Source organism: Phocoena phocoena, chromosome 2, assembly GCF_963924675.1.
Source record: "Phocoena phocoena chromosome 2, mPhoPho1.1, whole genome shotgun sequence".
NCBI classification, from domain to species: Eukaryota; Metazoa; Chordata; class Mammalia; order Artiodactyla; family Phocoenidae; genus Phocoena; species Phocoena phocoena.
The window spans coordinates 44,288,693-44,310,053 of record NC_089220.1 but is presented as its reverse complement, the minus strand read 5'-3'; the positions used below and the strand labels follow the sequence as shown (position 1 = coordinate 44,310,053).

At 38.6% G+C, this 21,361-nt stretch overlaps 1 protein-coding gene across 1 annotated transcript in view; it reads left to right on the top strand.

The window, feature by feature from the left end:
* PELI2 (pellino E3 ubiquitin protein ligase family member 2) overlaps nucleotides 1–21,361 on the top strand; it is a 201,941-nt gene that overhangs the window by 154,399 nt on the left and 26,181 nt on the right. Inside the window, exon 3 of the mRNA XM_065872183.1 lies at nucleotides 19,746–19,847. Within this exon, the coding sequence (XP_065728255.1) occupies nucleotides 19,746–19,847 (102 nt within the window). The remainder of the gene's footprint in view (nucleotides 1–19,745; nucleotides 19,848–21,361) is intronic.

Here is a 21,361-nt window from a genome sequence, read left to right as displayed (position 1 = left end):
ATAAGATTAGCAAGAAGTGGATTGGAATACTACTAATAGTTAATGTTACTAGGAGTGTTATAATTCAAGAAGTTGAATTAAGTTTAAAATTGTCATCACTTCAAGTGTACTAGACTCTACCCCTACCCCCTAGATTTTCTGAATGTATGCAAAACAGAGTTCTCTGCCTACCCATCAAGAATTATCTCCTACAGAAACTTTCTCTCTCCCCTTGCTGTACACAACGAAACACTAGACAAAATATATTAAGTAACTGTTTGCAGGCATTGGACCACAGGCAGCTCAGGGCTGTGATTCCCTAAGAGAAGGGGAATGAATGAGGCACCCCCCACCCCCATTCTAAATGGCCTGAAGGCAGTTTCCAGGCCCAAGCAGATGGGGAACAACACAGCCCCGTGTTGAAGGGCCAGAGATTACAGTTATGGCAGCTAGAATTTGTGAAGGACAGCAGCAGAGATGGGAGCTTCATAGGGAGGAAGAGCTCCTGATAGCTGCAGAGGACGATGCCCCTGAGCCCTTGGGTAAGCACTGCTTTGCTCATGTGTGGGGTAAAACTCCACATTGTGGACAAAGAACCACTGGAAAACAGTGAGTTGAACCATTTCCACAGCTCACAAAGGGCTGGGGCTTAGTCCATGTTCCCACTTGCAGAGTAGAAAGACTTCCTAATACAAGGGAAATAGGATAGAGTCTATAGAAGAGAAATAGATAACGAGGCTAAATTATCCCTACGTCAAAGTCTGCCCTGGACGCGCCCTAACAAAGCTTATAAGCAAGCCTTGAGAGAGAAAACTCATCCAAAGTAGCATAACTGCCTGCCAGAACAAGTTCAACACCTTTAACAAAATCCAGCACCCCAAAATATAAAACTCACAGTGTCCAGCATCCAATCCAAAATTACCAGAAAGGCAGAAAAGCAGTAAAATTATGACCTATACTGAGGCAAGGGTGGTGAGAATCAACCAGTAGAAGCAAACCCAGAAATTACAGATGGAATTAATAGACAAAAAGGGTAAAACAACTGCAGTAGTTATATTTCCTGTGATCAAGAGTGTAGAGGAAAACATGAACATGTTGAGGAGAGGAATGGAAGTAAAAGAAGGACCCAAATGAAACTTCCAAAGTGAAAAATGAAGTGTCTAAAGTGAAAAACACACTGGTTGAGGTAACAGCAGTTTAGAAACTGAAGAAGAAAAGATCAGTGAACTGGAAAACATAGCAATATAAAGTATTCAGTATAAGGCAGAGAGAGGAAAATGGCTGAAAAAAAGTGAAGAGAGGGCTTCCCTGGTGGCGCAGTGGTTGAGAGTCTGCCTGCCGATGCAGGGGACGCGGGTTCGTGCCCCGGTCCGGGAAGATCCCACGTGCCATGGAGCGGCTGGGCCCGTGAGCCATGGCCGCTGAGCCTGCGCGTCCGGAGCCTGTGCTCCGCAACAGGAGAGGCCACAACAGTGAGAGGCCCACGTACAGGAAAAAAAAAAAAAAAAGTGAAGAGAGCCACAGTAAAATGTAGAAAAATATCAAGTGGACTCAAACATGTGTAACTGGTGTTTTAGAAAAATTGGAGTAGGAAAAGAAAGAAAAGAATGGCCATACACACTACTCTATATAAAAGATAACTAATAAGGACCTAGTGTATAGGAGAGGGAACTGTACTCAATACTCTGTAATGGCCTATATGGGAAAAGAATCTAAAATAGAGTGGATATATATGTATAACTGATTCACTTTGCTGTACACCTGAAACTAACACAACATTGTAAATCAACTATACTCCAATAAAAAAATTTTTTTAAAAGGCAGAGTTTTTCCAAATTCGATGAAAATGATAAATCCAAGATCTAAAATGCTCAATGAACCCCAAAGAGAAGAAACATAAGGAATACTACAGGTAAGACCTATCACAATCAAATTGCTGAAAACTGTTAAAATCTTGAAGGCACCCAGAGAAAGAAGAGGCAGTTCCCCTGAACAAAAATAAGAATGAAAAAACAAACCAAAAACAACTTACCAGAAATGTTGCAAAACTGAAAGACAATGGATTGACATCTATAAAGTACTGGAAGGGAGGAAGGAGAAAGAAAAAAAGGGAGACTCTCAATCTAGAATTCTATATCTAGCAAAAATATCTTTCAGAAATGAAAGGAAAGACGTATTTCAAACAAACAAAACTGAAAATAGTTATCAATGGCAAATGGCACAACAAGAAATGTTAGTTTTTTTGGCAGAAGAAAAAAGATACCAGAGGGAAATTTGGATTTACACAGAGTACTCTGGACATCGTAAGAATAAGGGTAAATATAAAAGACATTTTAAAAATCTCTTTAAAAGATAATTGACTAGTTAAAGCAAAATTAATAATAATTACAGGGTTTATAATATATATAGAAGTCAAATATATGACAGTAACATCAAGGGCAGGAGAGAGGAATTGTAAGATTTTTGCATTGTTTATCCCAGGAATTTAGGGTTGGTTCATTATTCAAAAATTGGTCGATATATTTCTCCATGTCTCCTGCCATATCCATGGATTGGAAGGTGTGATATTATTGAGATGTCAGTTTTCCCAAAAATTGGTCTATAGATTCAGCAGTTTCAATCAAAATCCCAGATTGCTTTTTCTTTGTAGAAAAAATTATATATGATTATGAAAGTTTGTATAAATGCCCTCTCCCAGAGTTGGAAATTGTTTTGTAAAAAAGCAATGAAGTATAATGAAGAGAGTTTTCAACGCAGTGTACACTTACCCATTCACTAAGGAAATGACTTACCCTCTCCAAGTCAGTTTCCTTATTTTACAAAACGGGGATAATTATATCCACATTGTAGTGGTTGTGTGTGCCAGATGATCAAGTAAAATGATATACATGAGAATGCTCTACCTTGAACAAGCACTATATATGCAGAAATCATTACTGATTTGGTTATTAAGGTGCAGATGTTTATCTTATTTTATAAATCTCTTTTGAGTTTCTTATTTCTAGAGTGGTATCCAAGCAGAGGATTTTATGCGTTTAGATTGCTAACCTAATTAAACTTAATATATAAATATATGGCTGAAGGGTGCTGACTTTCCTAGTACCATAAATGAGACGCACTTGCTCTGGTCACACAGGTTTATTCTTGAAAAGTTGCTTTGATAGGTGGCATCCATAGGGTTTCCCATTCAGCATAGGCTTCATCCACTAGATATCAGCACATTTGTTTGTTGAATGTATTTATATTGTCTCTTCCCCAAAACCATTAGAGGCAGGGCTGGTTTATTTTAAGCAGCAGTCTTCAGGCAGAGTCCTAAGGCAGATCTGTCCCTTCATTTGTCTTCCTTTAGCTAGACAGCAAGTATAATAACAGAGCATTGACCCTGGTCATTTTTAGCTGCAGTTCTCAGAGTTTTGTTCCTCAGCATCACCTAAGGAATACACATTGTGTTATCTACTTCACGGATAGATCTTTTCATCAATAATAATAATCTTATTGACTTAATAACCAAGTCAGATCTGAATTCCCAGTGCACTCAGTATCAAGCCATTTTACTCTCTCATTGATTTTTTGATTATGTGTAAATGGATTATCTACAGATTTTTCATGTCACACTTTTTTCTGAGATATCCCTTACCCCCTATTCTTGTCCTTCAGCCCTTAATTTCTCAAGGAATGTAAACAATTTTAATAATAGCTGAGGTTGGGTAGGGGGTGATAATGATAATTCTTCCCCCTATGTAGAATGTATTCGTACAGTGAAAAGTGGCATTTGAAATCTGTGCCACTGCTTTCCTCTTTTACCAGATTTGTAAGGTTTTAGTAACACACAGAAGGACGTGGTTAGTTGGTCTTGGGGCTGAGCCTCAAGCTAATAAGTGTCTTGCTCCTGACCTGACATTCTTTCCATTGTCACATTATGTCCCAGTGCTGTCATTGACCCCACTTGATTCTTGTTATATAATATCCCTGATTTCTTTGGATGATATTCTCACCAAATATAGCCAGATTGTAAAAGTCTTAAGATAGAATATGCACAGAGGAAAATATTTTTGTGTGCAAGACCTTTCATCCATTTTTGTTAGTGACTCATTTCATCTGGTGGTTGTTCAAAAGATTATTGCACTATGCTAGATGCTTAGATTTTTTTGCCCAAGGACTTCATAATCTAGTGACCCAAGATTTCTTTACTTACTCCAAATTTCTTTTACACATACAGCTAACAGACAAATATTGATAAACATGCAAGCACTCAGGATGTAGAATTTTTATGATCCTTTACTGAAGAAATTACCAGAAGACAAATTTCAGCCAAATAGGAGGTGAATGAAGAATTGTTGGCAAAGAGACTGGCATCTAGATGTTGAATTAAGCACTCTCTGTAGGACTAAAAGCAAAGTAAAAGTGATTGTCAGAAAATAGAATATAAATGTTTTAAATTCTGCAAGGTAGAAATAACAAATAATGAAATAAAAGGTCAGAGAGGAAGAGGAGAAAAGGTGAAAAGTGCTGTATGCATGCTAATGTCCTCAGATTTTATAGCTGGGAGATAAAAACTATCATTTAAAACAGAAAGATATAAGTATCTTTAATGGTTTTTTTAAAAGCAAACAGCAGTAAACATTGTAAAATCAATTAAAAGTGTGTGTAGGAGGATGGTAGAGAGGAAATGAAAATATTCTCATTTATCATTGCCCTTATTAGAGAGTTAATGAGTGTAACCATATTTATATAGTTTTATATGTAAAAGTAACCCCAAAAATAGAAATATAAGCCTTCTAAGTAATCATATGAAATACAGAACATAAGGCAAAGAAAGCGCAGGCCATAAGGTGCAAGATTTTTTAAAAGGATACCACAGAAGCTCAGAAATTAATTTTAAAAAACTGCCACTTACAGTAGCATCAAAAATGTGAAATACGATCTTCATTATTTTCAGATGCCATATTTGCACATTCACCTACTTACTAAAATTTATTGGTGCCCCCAAAACCAATACTTACAGCACATTCACAGCCATTTGTGGGGATGAGCAGCATATGGTGAAAAATTTGAGTTGCCACTTGAGGTTGAACAAAATGACACTCTGCCTGTTTGACAATTAATTATTTGTAAGAAGTGTGTGTTAAACAAGGTGCCTTTAAACAGAAACACATATAAAACAAGGTTATGTATTGATCAGCTGACAAAAATGTTGTGACCCACGACTCACAGGAACCTTACCCTGTATTTCTCCGAGGTATTCATGAATTCACTGTTTGCAGCAACTTTATAGAACATAACTATGGTGAATAACAAGAATCAACTGTACTTAAGGATGAAGCTAACAAAAGCTGTGCAAGACCTGCACGCTAAACACTACACAACTTTGCTGAGAGTTGTACCACATCTCCAAATATATGAAGAGATAGTCCATGTTCGTAGATCAGGAGACTCAGTATTGGTATCAATTCTTCCCAAATTGATTTGTAAGTTCAACACACTCCCTATCAAAATTCCAGCAGGCTTTTTAAAAAAGAAATAATGTTTACTTGAAAATGCAAAAACCTAAAAAAGCCAAAACAGTTTTGAAAAGGAAGAACAGAATTGAAATACTTACACTAACTGACTTCAAGACATTTTTGAAACTATAATAATTAAGACAATGTGGTACTGATGTAAAGATATAAATATAGATCAATAGAACAGGGTCAAAAAATAGGCCTGCACATACGTGGACAACTGATTTTCAACAAAGGTGCAAAGGCAACTTAGTTGAAAAGTTTAGCCTTTTAAACAGGTGGTGCTGGACCATTTGGGATCATAGACCTAAATATAAAACTTCTAAAAGGAAACATAGGGAAAAACATCTTTGTGATTTTGGATTAGACAAAAATTTCTTAGATACAAGAGCAAACTTGATTTGTAAAAGAACAAATTGACAAACAAAAAATAAGAACTTCTGCTCTTTGAAAGAAATTGTTCAGAGAATGAAAAGCTATGCCAGACTGTGAAAAAAATTTGCAAGTCATATATATGATAAAGGATTTGTATTCAGAATATATAAAGAGTTCTCAGAACTCAATAATAAGAAAATAACCTAATTTTTTTAATAGGCAAAGATTTGAACAGACATTTCACCAAAGTAGATATATAGATGGCAAATTAGCACATAAAGAGATTCTCAATGTCATTACTCATTAGAGAAATACAAATTAAAACCACAGTGAGATACCACTACATACTCATAAGGATGGCTGAAATGAAAAGATGACAATACCAAGGGTTGGCAGGATGTGGAGCAATTGGAACTCACGTTCATTGCTAATGGGAATACCAAATGGTACAACCAATTTGGAAAACAATCTGGCAGTTTCTTTAAAAGTTTAACGTACACCTACCATATGTCCAGCTATTCCACTTCTAGGTATTTGATCAAGAGAAATGAAAGCATATGTTTATACAAACACTTGGACATAAATGTTCATAAGAGCTTTATTTACAGTAGCCAAAAACGAGTAACCTGATATCCATCAACAGATGAATTGATAAACAAATTTTAGTTTATTCCTACAAGGGAATACTGCCCGGCATAAAAGTAATGAACTATTGATATGTGCAACTAAATGGATCAATCTAAAAATAATGATGCTAAATAAAAAAAGCCAGAATTACAAAATAGTACATAGTGTAAGGTTTCATTCCTATAAAATGACAGAAAGTGCAATATAATATTTATAGTGATAGAAAACAAATCATTGGCTGCCTGGACATGAAGAAGCAGCTGGAAGGGAAGTATGAATTACAAAGGGGCATGGTGAGGAAACTTCTGTGGGTTATAGATATGTGCATAATTTTATTATGATGATGGTTTTATAGGTACATAAACATGTTGAAACTTATCAAGTTGTACATTTTAAATAGATGCAGTTTATTGTGTCTCACTTAGACCTTAGTAAAGTTGTTTCTATAATAAAAGGCAATAATAGCAATAGAGGCAGAGAGTATAGGTATATCTTGTACCTATCAGTAAATGTGAATGTTCTAAACCTACATATTAAAAGAATTGGATCACATAGAAAAATATAATTATAGGCTGTATATAAAACACATCTAAAACAAAATGATCTAGATTGGGGGTAAAATTATGGAGCATACCGAAGAAATGCAAACAAACAAAAAGAGTCAAAGTTACGGTCTTAACATTAAGGAAGATTGAATTCATGGTTTAAAAAAAAGGTATTAAGTCAAAGAAAGTTTATTTATAATGAAAAGGGATACAACCCAATGAAGACCTAAGAGTTGTGATCATTATGTATCAAATAACAGAATCACTTTCTTTAAGCAAAATGTATAGGAAACAACAAGGAAAAAGAAAAGTCTTGCATTGTATGCTTATAATACGACTTTTACATGCTGAAAATAGAAACTTGTCTTTATACGCACTCACGACTGTTCAGATAAGTGTGCAAGTAATATTTTTAAACATAAAAAGTAAAATCATAAATGTACTAAAGAATGGAAAATTGTTCACTTTATTTGGGATTGAGGAAAGCCTTTCTAATTATGAGGTAAAATCTGGAAATGAGAAAAAAAATACTGATGTTTCACCATATAAACTTCTAAAAATAATCTGTATGGCAAAAACACATTAAATAAAGTCAAAAGCCAAATGAGTGGTGGAAATTTGCAGCTCATATCACAGACAATGGGGGTAATATATAAAGAATACCTACAAATAAGTATGAAAAAGACCAAAAGAGTAATGGACAAAGATATAAACAGTTCACAGTAAAGAAAAAAGATGACTTTCAAGCATTTTAAAACACATTCAGCTTCAGTAATGATAATAGAAATGCTTAAAGCACAGTGATATCATTTTCACATATCATACAATACAGACCATAACACTTAGTAACTCTCTATGTTGGTGAGGGTAGGGGAAACACCCTCTCACATACATCTGGTGAGAATCTAAATTGGTATCACTTCTACGAAAAGTAGTTCAACAATACCTATCAATATTAAAAATGCACATATCATTTGATCCAGCAGTTGTATCTCTAGGAATTTATCCTATAGATATATTCCCCTGTATGCAAATTGAATACATGGATATTCGTTGCAACATTGCTTGTAAAATAGAAATTTTATTTCTTAATTTTTTTGTTAAATAAGTTTAAAAGACTGAGAAATCAGGCTATATCTACACATCAAAAAGAATGAGGAGGCACAAATAGGCAGGTGATGCAGACCATTGTAAAGCGAGAGAAGCAGGGGACAGACCTCTGTGGACAGTGTGCTCTCATTTCTGCCACCTGTGCTACGTTAGCACAGACACCGATAGTCCCTGAAAAGATATACATGGAACTAGTACTAGAGGCGCTCTCTGTGACCGAGGGCTACATCGGAAGGAGCATACTATTCACTGGTAATGTTTGGTACTCTGTGCACATATTACCCAATTAACAATATTCTCTGCCTTCCAAAGCAATCAAGAATCTGGAGGCCTCTGTAAAATTAAGTATTAAATTATCTGATAGAGATTATGTTTTAGTCATAAAATTAGCTGGCTGTAATAGTAATTATTATGTGCTGGGCACTGGACTCTGGGTCCTTTACAAACATCATCTGAGTCTTTTCAACAGCTCTTCAAGGCAAGTGTTTCACTTTGCAGGTTAAGAAACAGTTTCAGAATACGACCCAAGGACACAGATAACAAGGGCCCTTTTAAGAAGTTCAGTTGAATGAGGCTTGAGGAGGAACATTCAAATGTATATCCAAACTTCTTCCAAAAGCGCGTATGAATGCTTGGGGGAGCAGGGGCAGGCACACACGTTAGGCACATACATGTTTTTCCTTGTACTTCAGCCATTGTCTTACTCAAAGTTTTGTATATTAGGATTGGAACCTGCATGATTCTAGCCGGCCTAACATCTTGAAAATGCCAACTGCCAAGATAAATGTTGTCTTTTGAGAGTAAATATCTCCATGTCTCTACATAACTACGACGTGGCCTTATCCAATTGGTTTTACTCCATAACAAAAATGAGATCCTGCAACAGACGGGCAAATTTTAAATCAAGGCCAAGCCTTAAAAATAAAAATCCGGGGCTTCCCTGGTGGCGCAGTGGTTGAGAGTCCGCCTGCCGAGGCAGGGGACACGGGTTCGTGCCCCGGTCCGGGAAGATCCCACGTGCCGCGGAGCGGCTGGGCCCGTGAGCCATGGCCGCTGAGCCTGCGCGTCTGGAGCCTGTGCTCCGCAACGGGAGAGGCCACAACAGTGAAAGGCCCGCGTACCGCAAAAAAAAAAAATCCAAGTAAAATGAGGGGAAAAATTGAGCCTCTCCCCTTCCTGTTTTTTTTTTTTCTTTTTAACGTCTTTTAAATGAGAGCTTTTGCTTTTTTCACTATAGGTAATCAGTAGGGTTTTGTATTTCGTTTTATTTTGAACCAGGGTAAATTTTAGTCTTTTTATTCTTCACTACTCAAGGGATCGTTTTGACAGCTGATAAACTGGCCCACATATTAAAATAATTATATGGCGGGTCTTTGGATATCTTGGTATAAAATCGATTTATGTCATATTCAGTTTATAGTATCTGGAAGTTTGCCCGCTCATGGCAACAAATTAAGGCTTGCATTTACTGTTGGCTCACTGTAACACATAGTTCACGGTAGATACCTATGTATTTTCTCTCCAGTGCTCTTTAGAAACAAAATATACTTTTTTTTACCCAGTAAATGCATGACTTATATAAAGCATATTATTTATAAAAGTATATAAATGGAATTACTGAACTGATTTTACTTTTTCAACATAGTCATTTTGTAAGATACTTCATTTATAATTCATATTTATTAGGGTTCATTCTTTCAGTTGGCTTTGTCTCTTGTGGCAAGTAGATCATATGTATGCAGATACTTAAATATTCAGATAAGTAAATGTTAGATGTTGCAGCAGACAGATTCACACCCATCCCTTAAAGCACTGTCCATTGACTGACTAAGTATCTCCTCTTAAAGTCTCCTGTTACAGGGGACCACAATTAGGTTTCTCTCTCTCTCTCTTCCCTAGTCTTGTTTGTGTACAACAAAGAGGTAATCTCATCTTTGGTTTAATTTTCACTGCAATACTTAGCGTTTCACAAATACATTGCGTCTTTCTTCCGTTCTTGCTCACATCTAGAACCGTAAAATGTTCCAAAGCAAGTGCATTGCTCTTTTGATGAATGAATTTGTTGGAGGTCAGTTTCTTTATCTCCTACCAGACGAGCGTGACCCCGCATCCTTCCCCAGGTGACCACGGTGGTCCTTGCCACAGGGTTAGACCCCAAGGTAGTCGCCACTTCGGACATTGGACATGTGTGGGCACTGAGATGGATGGAGTGCCAGAGTGCCTATCTTGCACTAACAGGGCTGTACCCCTTCCTTGTCCTCTCCTGCTTTGGGGGAGCTGCCATGCAGTCACTGTGGGGAGATGTCTTTGAAAAGGGCACACTTTCAGAGTCACCATTTGAAATAGACCGTCATTGATAGTGACCAGTGCACACATGTGATTGGTAACATAACCTGTTCGTGTGTCTAGGTGTGTGTCCTAGTCATAGCATTGCTCTGTGGGAAAACAGCACATCATCCCTATTTTCCAAAAGACAGGAGACAAAATAACGGAAAGAGGAGATTGCACATTAGGTTAGGTTTCAAAAGTACAGTGACATAATCTACAGACTTGGATCTGAACCTGTCACTTGTTCAGCACTTTGTGATAAACTGGGTGGATATAGAAGTAGCTAAAGCATCTTTGTCCTCAGCCAGCACTGACCTTCCTGGACCCAGGACCAGCACTCGTAAGATGACAAAACTGAGGCACAGAGCATTGAAGTAACTTCCCCAGAGTCCCGCAGCTGGTCATCAGTGGAGTACGAATCCAGCCTGATCTGTACTGTTAGCCATGCAATATACTGCCTGAATCAAAGGCAGGTTTAAAAAGACAGGAGATCCTGCCCTCAAGGAGCTTTTCATTCCGTCAGTGTAAAGTGGTAAGAATTCCTGGGGCCAGATTTCTGCAAGGCCTGTGGACATGTTCCTGCCCAGCTCTCCAGCCACAAGCCTTCGGTGTGTCTCATTCTCCAGACTATATAGGTCATCTCTTGTGACTGGTACCAACGACCAAATCCAGCTTCAGTGTAATTAGGAGTGACTCCAAGTTAGGAACACGTTCTCCTCAAACATTCTCACCCTCTCTGGCATCTTTGTTTGCTGGATTGATTGACCGCGGCTGCCCCGGCACTGTGCATGCACCAGGTTCTCTGCCAACGTTTGTCGAATAGCTCAGTGAGCCGATCCCAGACGGGCATGGGAGTGGCCCACTGCTAAGTTCAAAGCCATTGCTTCTAACAAATAGGCTTACCACTTTGATTTATTTATTGTACGAAACACCGTTGATTTTGATGAAATCCAAGTTAGCATTTTTCTAACCATTTTTCTAATGATTCAGGCACCCATTTGAAATAGGGCTCCTTGAAAAGAGAGAATATTTTAAAGAGTAGTTTTATGCAAAATAAATTATGAATTCCTTTAGCCACCTCCTCTGTTTAGAAATAGCACTCATATGTATTTTATACCTAAATTGACAAGGATGGCAGAGATCTCATCTTCCTTGTAGCAATTTGAACCAGACTGGTTGAGGATTTATTGCCTAATTATACTTGTCAGCCTGACATAAAAGTCATTAGTTCTGGAAAAACATGTTTTTCATACCAGGATGATCTTTAATTAATACACTCAATATTTAACATATATTTAAAGCTAAACAGAATAGTAATCTCTGAAGCCTGTGTTACGGACCACAAGGAAGTGACGGTAACCCCTTGGGTCAGGAAGCAGTGCTTTAGGTGCAGGTTTATACTTGAGGAGAGACAATGTTGTGTTATACATTGTTCCCTCTGCTTTGCATACAATGAAATCAGTGCTACTGACATTGAGTCCTTCTGTTGATAAATTATAACGGTGATAACCAAAGACTCCAGTGACATGTGGTTACAGTGGGTGAGTGACTGAACTAGGATCCAAACCCGGGGTCCAGTGTGTGGTTTTTCTCAACATCAGAATCCACTGGCCATTGATCTCTGCGATGTCCACACACAGTCTTATTCTCCTTTGCTAGAGTACCTGTAAACTTGAAGCTCAGCAGGATAAACTGGGTAGTCGTATTGATAAACCATCTGTCGTGAATATTCCCTTTTGCCCCGTGTCCAGACACGTGCTGGATCGTCAGTGGATATTGCAGCAAGGCGAAGCAACGCCAGAGACCTCACAGGGCAGCTGCCAAGCACCCGTATGTGCTGATACCCTCTAGTTCCCAGCCCCACCCACACTGCCCCAGCACCACAGTGGACAAGGGGCTCTGGGTAGTAAAATTATTCATCAGCTATTTCCAATATGCTACAGAATTCACAGCAAACCCATTTATCTGCTCATAAGTGCGCACATTTCTGCTCTAAACATAAATACCAGAAGGTGTTTTTGAACGAAGAAGGTTCCATTCCTTGGCCCTTTTCAGTCCTATCCCAAAACAGATTCCGTTATTAAGTTTTTCCATGCTAATTAACAATGTTGTTCCTATAGCAGTCCACCCTGTCATAGAAGGCTTGTATTTATAACCAGAATGCCTGCCAGAGATCAATGTAGTTGTTTTCCATTTTATCAGGTCCTTTCTGTGGTAATAGTTTTGCATATTTATTTATTTAAGTTGTACGATGGGCTGAAATATTAACTTACAAATTAGAATTAACAGTTAAAAGTGGCTGAAAATAAACTTGCCTAAAACATGCAGAATAATTGGCTGGGGAGCCTGTACCTTATCTACTGTGCCTTATTAAAGAGTGCCGAGTTATGGACATCGTTTAGAAGGCTATTCAGAACACAAGCTCATATTATGTTTCTTGGTGGAACCCAAAAGACAAAGGGGTCTCTGGCTCCATGAGTAGACTGTGCAGGACTTTTCCTAGGATTGTCCCTATCTGATGGGCTGTGAGAGCATCTTTGACTTCTTCCTGAGATGTTTCCTTGGAAACTGAAAGATGCGGTGCGGTGAGCAGCATCCGAGAAGGCCACCATATTCAGACACATGATGCAAAACTCTTCAGAGCAGCTCTGTGAAAACTTGAGATTTATCTGGAAAAGTTTCCTTGAACAAGCATGTAAGAGTGCCAGATGTCTGGCACTCAGTTTTTTTGGTTTCTTTTTTTTGCAGTACGCGGGCCTCTCGCTGCTGTGGCCTCTCCCGTTGCGGAGCACAGGTTCAGCGGCCATGGCTCACGGGCCCAGCCGCTCCGCGGCATGTGGGATCTTCCCGGACCGGGGCACGAACCCGTGTCCCCTGCATCGGCAGGCGGACTCTCAACCACTGCGCCACCAGGGAAGCCCTGGGCAAAAAAAAACATTAATTCCATCTGCTCCCAAGGAGAGAAACTACAGAGGGTGCTGCTGTTTACAAAAACACATTCATTAGGTGTAGTCCAGTGCTGTGCGGCACGGGAACAGTAACTGTGGTTCTGTAACAGTCAGCATCCTGGACAGCTAGACAAGGGTGATCGTCAAACTCTTGAGTAATTTGGTTCTAAGATATAGTAATAGAAAATGTGGTGTGGATTTGGAGAAAAGGAATTTCATTTCATTGGAAACTCAGATTCACACACACACATATTACATCCCCTTAAACGAGGCTGGCTCTCGTTTAGTAAGGCATGCCCCATTAACGTACATGCTGTGTGTGGTTTGTCAAAGTTTTACATCATAGCTTCCAACACATCTGGTTGTTTTCTTCTCCCGTCTTCCTAGTATCTCTTCTATTCCTGCTCCAAATGGGTAAGGACTAAAAATTGTCCATGTGATATGCTTTGTCTTCTCTGAAAGGCTTTGAATGCTTTACAGATGCCTTTTATATGTTGATCTATAAATATTAATTTTAAATACTAATACAAAATTTTCTTCTCAGTCATCCGACAACTGAAGATTATCATAGTAACAATATATACTTGCTCTAACCACAGACAGCCTCTTAATATGCATTCAGGACCTCATGAAAGTGCCATCAGAAACACAACCCCTGCTCTCTGTAAAGGCACCATGCTACCTATACCTGTACCGTGCCCTGGGGCATAGGTAAGGTAAACACACAAATCACCGTGATGACTTACGTGATAAGTCACATAAGACAGAAAAGATGCTCTGGCACCAATAGGCCTTGAAAACTGATTGGTCCAGTTGTCTTTAGTTGTGTAGCTAACTACTGCAACACTTAGTGGCTTAGCAAAAAACATTTGATTTTGTTGATCATTTTGTGGGTCAGGAATTGGGGAAGAGCTCCCATGGCAGTGTCTCTGATCCACGTGGCAAATGCTGGGGCAACTGGCACTGGAGGGTCCATTTCCAAGGTGGCTCCTTAACTCACATGTCTGGGTCTTCTCCGTGGCCTCCCTCTCCCCACATGGCATTTCAGTCTCTAAGGCCCTTCTCGTAGCTTGGGCTTCTCGTAGTGTGGTGGCTTCCAAGTAGTTAGGTGTCTTATATGGCGGCTCAGAACTCCAAGAGCAAGTGTTTGAGGGCAGCAAGGGGAAGCTGCAAGCCTCCAAGTCCCGTCTGTCACTTCTGACCCTTCCCAGGGTCAAGGGAAGATGAATTAGATTACACCTAATAATCTCCAAAGTAGAAAGTTATGGGCTATAAAGGAGCTGGTTGTAAAACTCCTTTGGGGAATAAATCAGCTTTGTAATTACTGGTTGCCCAACAACTACTTCGTATTTGAGGAGAAAAAGTGAAATGTTGCACATTGTTTATTCTACTTTGTCTTTGATTTGTGCCTTAAGGCAGTAAAATCAGTGAGCTTGGCTTTGACTCGCGATTAGATTTTAAGTATGACGGTAATGATTAACTGTATCTGGACAACAGTGGCAAGAGAGGGCTGAGAGATGACACGGAGGTTTTAAGTATGAGTGATTGGAATATGGTTACACTATTGACTAAAAGAGGAAACCCAGGAGGAGAAAAAGTTTGGACTGAACAATGTAATGATGCTTTACACTGCAAGCAGCAAAATACCCAACCCAAAGCACCCTAAAACCCCTCATTTTTCTCACAGAAGTAGTCAGGGGCAGACAGTTTCCGATTTGGTTCAGCTCAAAGATGTTGGGGCCCAGTTTGCTTCTCTGAGAGTCTTTTGACCTTCCTTTACTGTTGCCTGATGGCCATCTCAGCTCCAGATACCCCTTAATCATCATTCATTTCTTCTATTAACAGAGAAAGGAAAGTATCTTTCTTGATGTCTCCCATTCCAGGAGCGCCACACCAGATCTCTCCAAAGTCCCGCCGGTCAGGATTGGGTCACCTTTCCACATGCTCACTTCAGAGGAGGCTGGGAAAGCTGCTCTTTTCATTTTCAGGCATTGTCATGGGCAGCCAGCTCAGCTAGCAGGGTGAAGGGCGTTAGGTAGGCAACCAACGATGTCTGCCTTGGTGATGAATTCCATTTTCTCTCCCTACACAGTTGATAAAGGCTCACTTAGCAGCCTTACGGAGCTTGAATTAAATGAGTTAACTCATAACTGTAGTAAGTTAGTATTTTCTAGAAGCCAGTTAGTTTCTGATCGGGCTTTCTCCCTTTTTTACTTTGTGGTTGAACACTAACCCCACAGCTTCTTAATAAAAGCTTAGAGTATTTTACTTATACTTTTAAAAATTGATTGAAAGCTCTTTGACTTCCACGAATACATGTACCTATCTCATTATGCATCTTGCAGGATTGCCTTTCTGGTATCATTACGTATTATATATCGTTTTAAGTGCCTTATGTATGTACATAGGGGTTTATAAGAGGAAGAAAATTCTGCAGACCTTGTGAACCATGTTTGTTTTAAAGTCTGGAGGCTTGGAGGACTCTGTCAGTTAGTTGAAGTTGAACAAGGACAACCAGTTCTAGCTGTTCCCCTGAATGACAGAGAATGGCTCAGCTGAGCCGTACCTGTGGCACAAGTAGAGTAACCCTAAGAAAGCATCTTCAACTGGGAAGACAGTGTCCTGGCTCAGAAAGGGCCTTGGTTTGGGCACCTGGGTGGGGCAGTGCTGAACTTCCTAAACCGGATAAAGTTGGAATCTTTCCTTCTCTGGATCTGTAATTGTGTCTAATTTGTAATTGTCCAATCGTGATATTTTTAACCCCATAACATTCACACGTAATAAATTTGAGCTGAGGGTGTCAGTGTTGGTACCGTTGCTGGTGAAAGGTAAGGGAGAGGTTGAGAAGACCCGAGGAAAGAAGCTCCAAGTCTCATCTTGAATCCGTTGCAGTCCATTCACTCATCTGACTTTCCTTGAAAGCCTGCCACGCCCTCACTGCCGGGGGTGGAGACCACCGAAGACCTGACCTGCCTTTGAGCATGGTAGCGACATAAGAGGGAGTCAGCAACCCTGGCTTCTCATCACAGTAGGAAAGCAAATATGGCCAATCAGTATTGTCTGCTAGGCAAGTTGGTTGGGCTAGCTCTCCTTACCATTTTAAAGCGCTCGGTCTCCATATTTGAACTAGTGTAGTGAAATCTCACTATGTTACAGTAGTTGTGTTGGTACTGAACTCCAGTGAGTGCCAAGAGAAGGCCTTACCTACTCTCCTTTCTGATATTTCAGAAATAGATTTCAAAGCAACTTGGTGCCTTGGGGAGATGTTTATTTCCAAAATAACCTGAAATGATCGACTCAAGTCAGTGAATCTGTAATTTACTAGAAGCTGTATTTCCAAGAACCATATTTTAAATATTAAAATTATTGCTGAAAAATTGATACTTCTAACCCCAAAGAAGCTTAATGCCTCATATACTTGCCAGATGGAAAGCAAAAATTGAGGTCAAGCTTAAACTCTCCTCTTACCTTCCTCCAAATCCCCCAAATCTGGCCCCACTGTAGACTTTAATGCACAAACAAGATCATGTGAGCCCTAATTCATGGCATCAAAGGGAAGTGGGTGCCTCTCCATTTATTTCTGAGGAGCCCGGAGGTGGCCTGGGTTTCAACTGCCCCCCTTTTGCTCTAAACCCCAGTCCTGGCTTAAATCCCAGTCTTCTGGGGCCAGCTCATCTCCATGCTTCTCCCCACTGTGGGTGCAGACTGTTGGCCTCTTTGCAGGAGGGCCTCCCTTCCCAGCTTAGCACTCACAGAGGGAGACCACCGCCGGACTGGAAGTGACTTCGGTGGGTCACACCGATTCTGAAGTTCCTCAGCCGTCCTGCTACAGGGGAGTTCATCACCTGCTGCTCAGAGCCCCCTCCACCTTCTGGGACTTGTTTCTCCCTGTAGGGTCTCTGTTCCCACTTCTCCATCTTCCCCAAATCCAGAGGTTTCTAAAATGTAGCGCATAGTTAAGATGTTCCTATTCAAAAAGTCTCAGAAAATGTGTTTTCTTATCCTTCAAAGGGTTCACCTTTCCTAACTCTGCCGATCCACGTTTAAACCACGTTTCAAAAACTGGCGGAAGTTTGAAATTGTAATTTGTCTTTAAATGGGCTCAACATTCAAGGTCACCTGGATCCGGCGTGCAAGGCCTCGGGGTCCCCACGCTTTCTTCCCTGTTGAGGGCGGCCGGGCAGGGGCTGGCCAAGGTCTTTGTGCTCCCTTGGCTCTGGGTGGTTCCCAGGTGTGGCACTGGGCTCGCTCTCCCTATAAATAGTCTTATTCATGCTTATGATAGTCTGGGCCACAAGAGTAGTTTTAGAATAAAACACTCTAGAAGAATTGGGCAACTTAGGGCCTGTAAAATGCATATTTCTGGGGCTTCCCAGAGTGGCATGGAAGCTGCACTAGGTCGTGGGGTGAGCACAGCAGATCTTCCTGGGGCATTGATTTCCCAGCAAACTTGTTTAAATATTGAAAATGTTTAAATGTTAAAACTGCAGGCATGTTAAGGAGTAGAATACAAAATTTAGACTAATTTCAAGGTAAGATGTTTCAAGCGTGAGAAGCTTCACTTCTAGATTGCTCTCCCAGACATGTCTAGGGGCTCACATAACTCTCTTCCAGTTAAGGCAACCATGGTGGAAGTTTGAGAAACACAGTACTTAAGAGGGTACCATCGTACAAAAATGTCTAACTTTTTTAAAGGTGTTCTGTTCCGACACTTGTTAACTCCTTCTTTTGCAGATAATTGGCAAACTACAGACATTCTTATTTTGTGTAGTGTGTGTGCCGAGAAAGTTGTGTTTGAGTTGGTGCACTTGTAAATGGAAAACTCTTAAGTGCAACAGATACTTTTTAAGGAACTGTAAAATAAGTTATTGTACAAATAATCACCCCCCTAGTTATCAGTTTTGTAAGTTTGAGTTTAATAAAATTGTTTTTAAGTGGGTTTTTTTACTTAACTATGAAGATAAACAAGCATCCACTTACCTTAAACTGGAAATAATTCTTTATTAATTTGACTTTCAAAAAATGTCACTTATATCAGTACCACTGAATTGATGTGACTCAGACCAATGAAAACTTCAGATTATATTTGTTACTGGAGTTGAGTAGTCTAAGAAGTATTTTTTTTAGCTTCCTAATCATATTAAATGTATAAATAATTATCATTTCTAATACTTGCATTATCTTAATGAAGCATGTACAATAAAGCATCATTTCAGCCATGAAGTTCCTGAGGGCAGATGATTGAAGAACCATGAGATTAACCAGGCTAACTTCAAAGTTGATTTGGAATGTTGTACTCTTTATTACTCTAAGCAATTATATTAGTCAAATATAAATGTTCAGAGTACATTTTCATTAGGTGCTGTATGTATGTCCAGCTACTTCCAAATGCTTTCTTAGTCTTTCTTGGTCTTCATACAGTGTGATTGTTCAATAAATGTTTAATAGATAGGCTTATTAAAGTTTTATTTATTATACTTAATGTAAAAGAATGGAAATGAAGATAGGTTAAAGTTGAACGGACAGGGTAATTGAAATAATCTGGAGTATAATTTAAATAAACTTCTTTGTTAATTTGGAAATTTTAAAGTATGTGACCACAACGTAAAATGGGTTGAAAGATATCACTATGGAGGAAATAAGAACATCATCAACTTATTGGTTTCTGGATTCTTTGAAAAAGACTATTCGCTTTAGTCTAGTCTAAAAATAGAGGCGATAAAACTAACTTAGCTACCTTATTTATTAACTCAATATCTGGGTTAAACAAGTGCTTATACAAGTTTTCAATAAGATGTAGAACAGAGTATAAGTATGATTATCATTGGCTAAAATAGTGCATTATTATATGGAAGTTTTTATAGAATTTTACTTTTTTTCAATGATTCGTTTACTCTCATAATCTCCATCATGTAGGAAAAATACTATTACAAAATGTTCCTGACTTATCCGTTTCAATGTGAAATAAATTAAGAAATTTTAAATCATATTAGTCTGAAAATTCTGTCACTGAGTTAAGGTAACACGGAGAAAGTGTATGTTTTTCTAGGACTATGATTAAATCAGGTCTTGGAAACTAGTGAGTTAACTTTGATTTGGCTTAAGTAAAATATTGTTCATATTAAGGATGAATATTTGATAAACCCAGTATTATGACTGCTGGCTCCTCTGTAATTCAGGGCACAGCAGGGACAGGCTCTGACCATTAGGAAAATGCTGGCTTGTGTTGGGGTTTTGCTGGTAGAGTGATGTCTCTTAACTACAAACAGAATTGTGGTAAGTGGTTGAAATGAAATTCTAACAAATTTTTCTATTTTTTATTTCATTATTAGGCTATCAGCTGCAAAGGTCAACACAGCATATCGTACACTCTGTCAAGGAATCAGACTGTGGTGGTCGAGTACACACATGATAAAGATACGGATATGTTTCAGGTAACATCTTTCTTTTTTCCATGGAAATTTTTAGCACATTTTTCCTTCGATTCTCTATTTTGCTATGTAGTCAGAACTTCTAGCACAGTAGTGTTTGGTGATGTCCAAGGGGAAAAAGGTGAGGATAATATTTAAATTGTTCCTATTTGGTTTTCAAAAGACTAAGAAAACACTTAATTCTAAAAATGCAGAAAGAAATTATAAAGACTACATTCTCAGATCTCAGTGCAATAAAAAAAGAGACTCTAAAAACAAGAGCAAACATTTTTAGAGCCAGCTACTTTTAAAAGTTAACATGTTCAAAATACTTCCTAAATAACACTTGAACCAAAGAGGACATCAAAACTACAATTATAGGCCTTTTAAAAAATAACTGTGGAAACATTTAATAGCATAATTCATGAGATGTGACTGATGTTGTATTCGGAAGAAAATGTAAAAACCTTTAAGTGCTTTTATTATTTGGAAGGAAGGAAGAAACTCAAGGAACTAAACATTGATCAGAAAAAGTTCCTTTTAAAAAATGACAGTAAGAAAGTAGAGGACAGTTTGAGAAGGATAGGTGTTAACTCTTCTCTAAACGTTTGATAGATTTCCCCTGTGAAGCCATCTGGTCCTGGACTTTTGTTTGTTGGGAGTTTTTTAATCAGTTTCAATTTCAGTACTTGTGTTTAGTCTGTTCATACTTTCTGTTTCTTCCTGGATCAGTCTTTGAAGGTTGTACCTTTCTAAGAATTTGTCCATTTCTTCCAGGTTGTCCATTTTATTGGCATAGAGTTGCTTGTAGTAGTCTTTTACGATCCTCTGTATTTCTGTGGTGTCCGTTTTAACTTCTTCTTCTTCATTTCTAATTTTACTGATTTGAGCCCTCTCCCTTTTTTTCTTGATGAGTCTGGCTAAAGGCTTATCAATTTTGTTTATCTTCTCAAAGAACCACCTTTTAGTTTCATTGATCTTTGCTATTGTTTTCTTTGTTTCTATTTCATTTATTTCTGCTCTGATCTTTATGATTTCTTTCCTTCTACTAACTTTAGGTTTTGTTTGTTCTCTAGGTGCTTTAGGTGTAAGGTCAGGTTGTTTATTTGAGATTTTTCTTGTTTCCTGAGGTAAGATAGTATTGCTGTAAACTTCCCTCTTAGGACTGCTTTTGCTGCATCCCATAGGTTTTAGATTGTTGTGTTTTCGTTGTCATTTGTCTTTAGGTATTTTTTTTAATTTCCTCTTCGATTTCTTCATTTATCCATTGGCTGTTTAGTAACATGTTGTTTAGCCTCCATGTGTTAGTGTTTTTTACAGTTTTTTTTCCTGTAATTGATTTATAATCTCATAGTGTTGTGATTAGAAAAGATGCCTGATATGATTTCAATTTTCTTAAATTTACTGAGGCTTGATTTGTGACCCAATATGTGATCTATCCTGGAGAATGTCCATGTGCACTTGAGAAGAAAGTGTATTCTGCTGCTTTCAGATGGAATGTCCTATAGAAATAAACTGTACTCCAATAAAAATTTTAA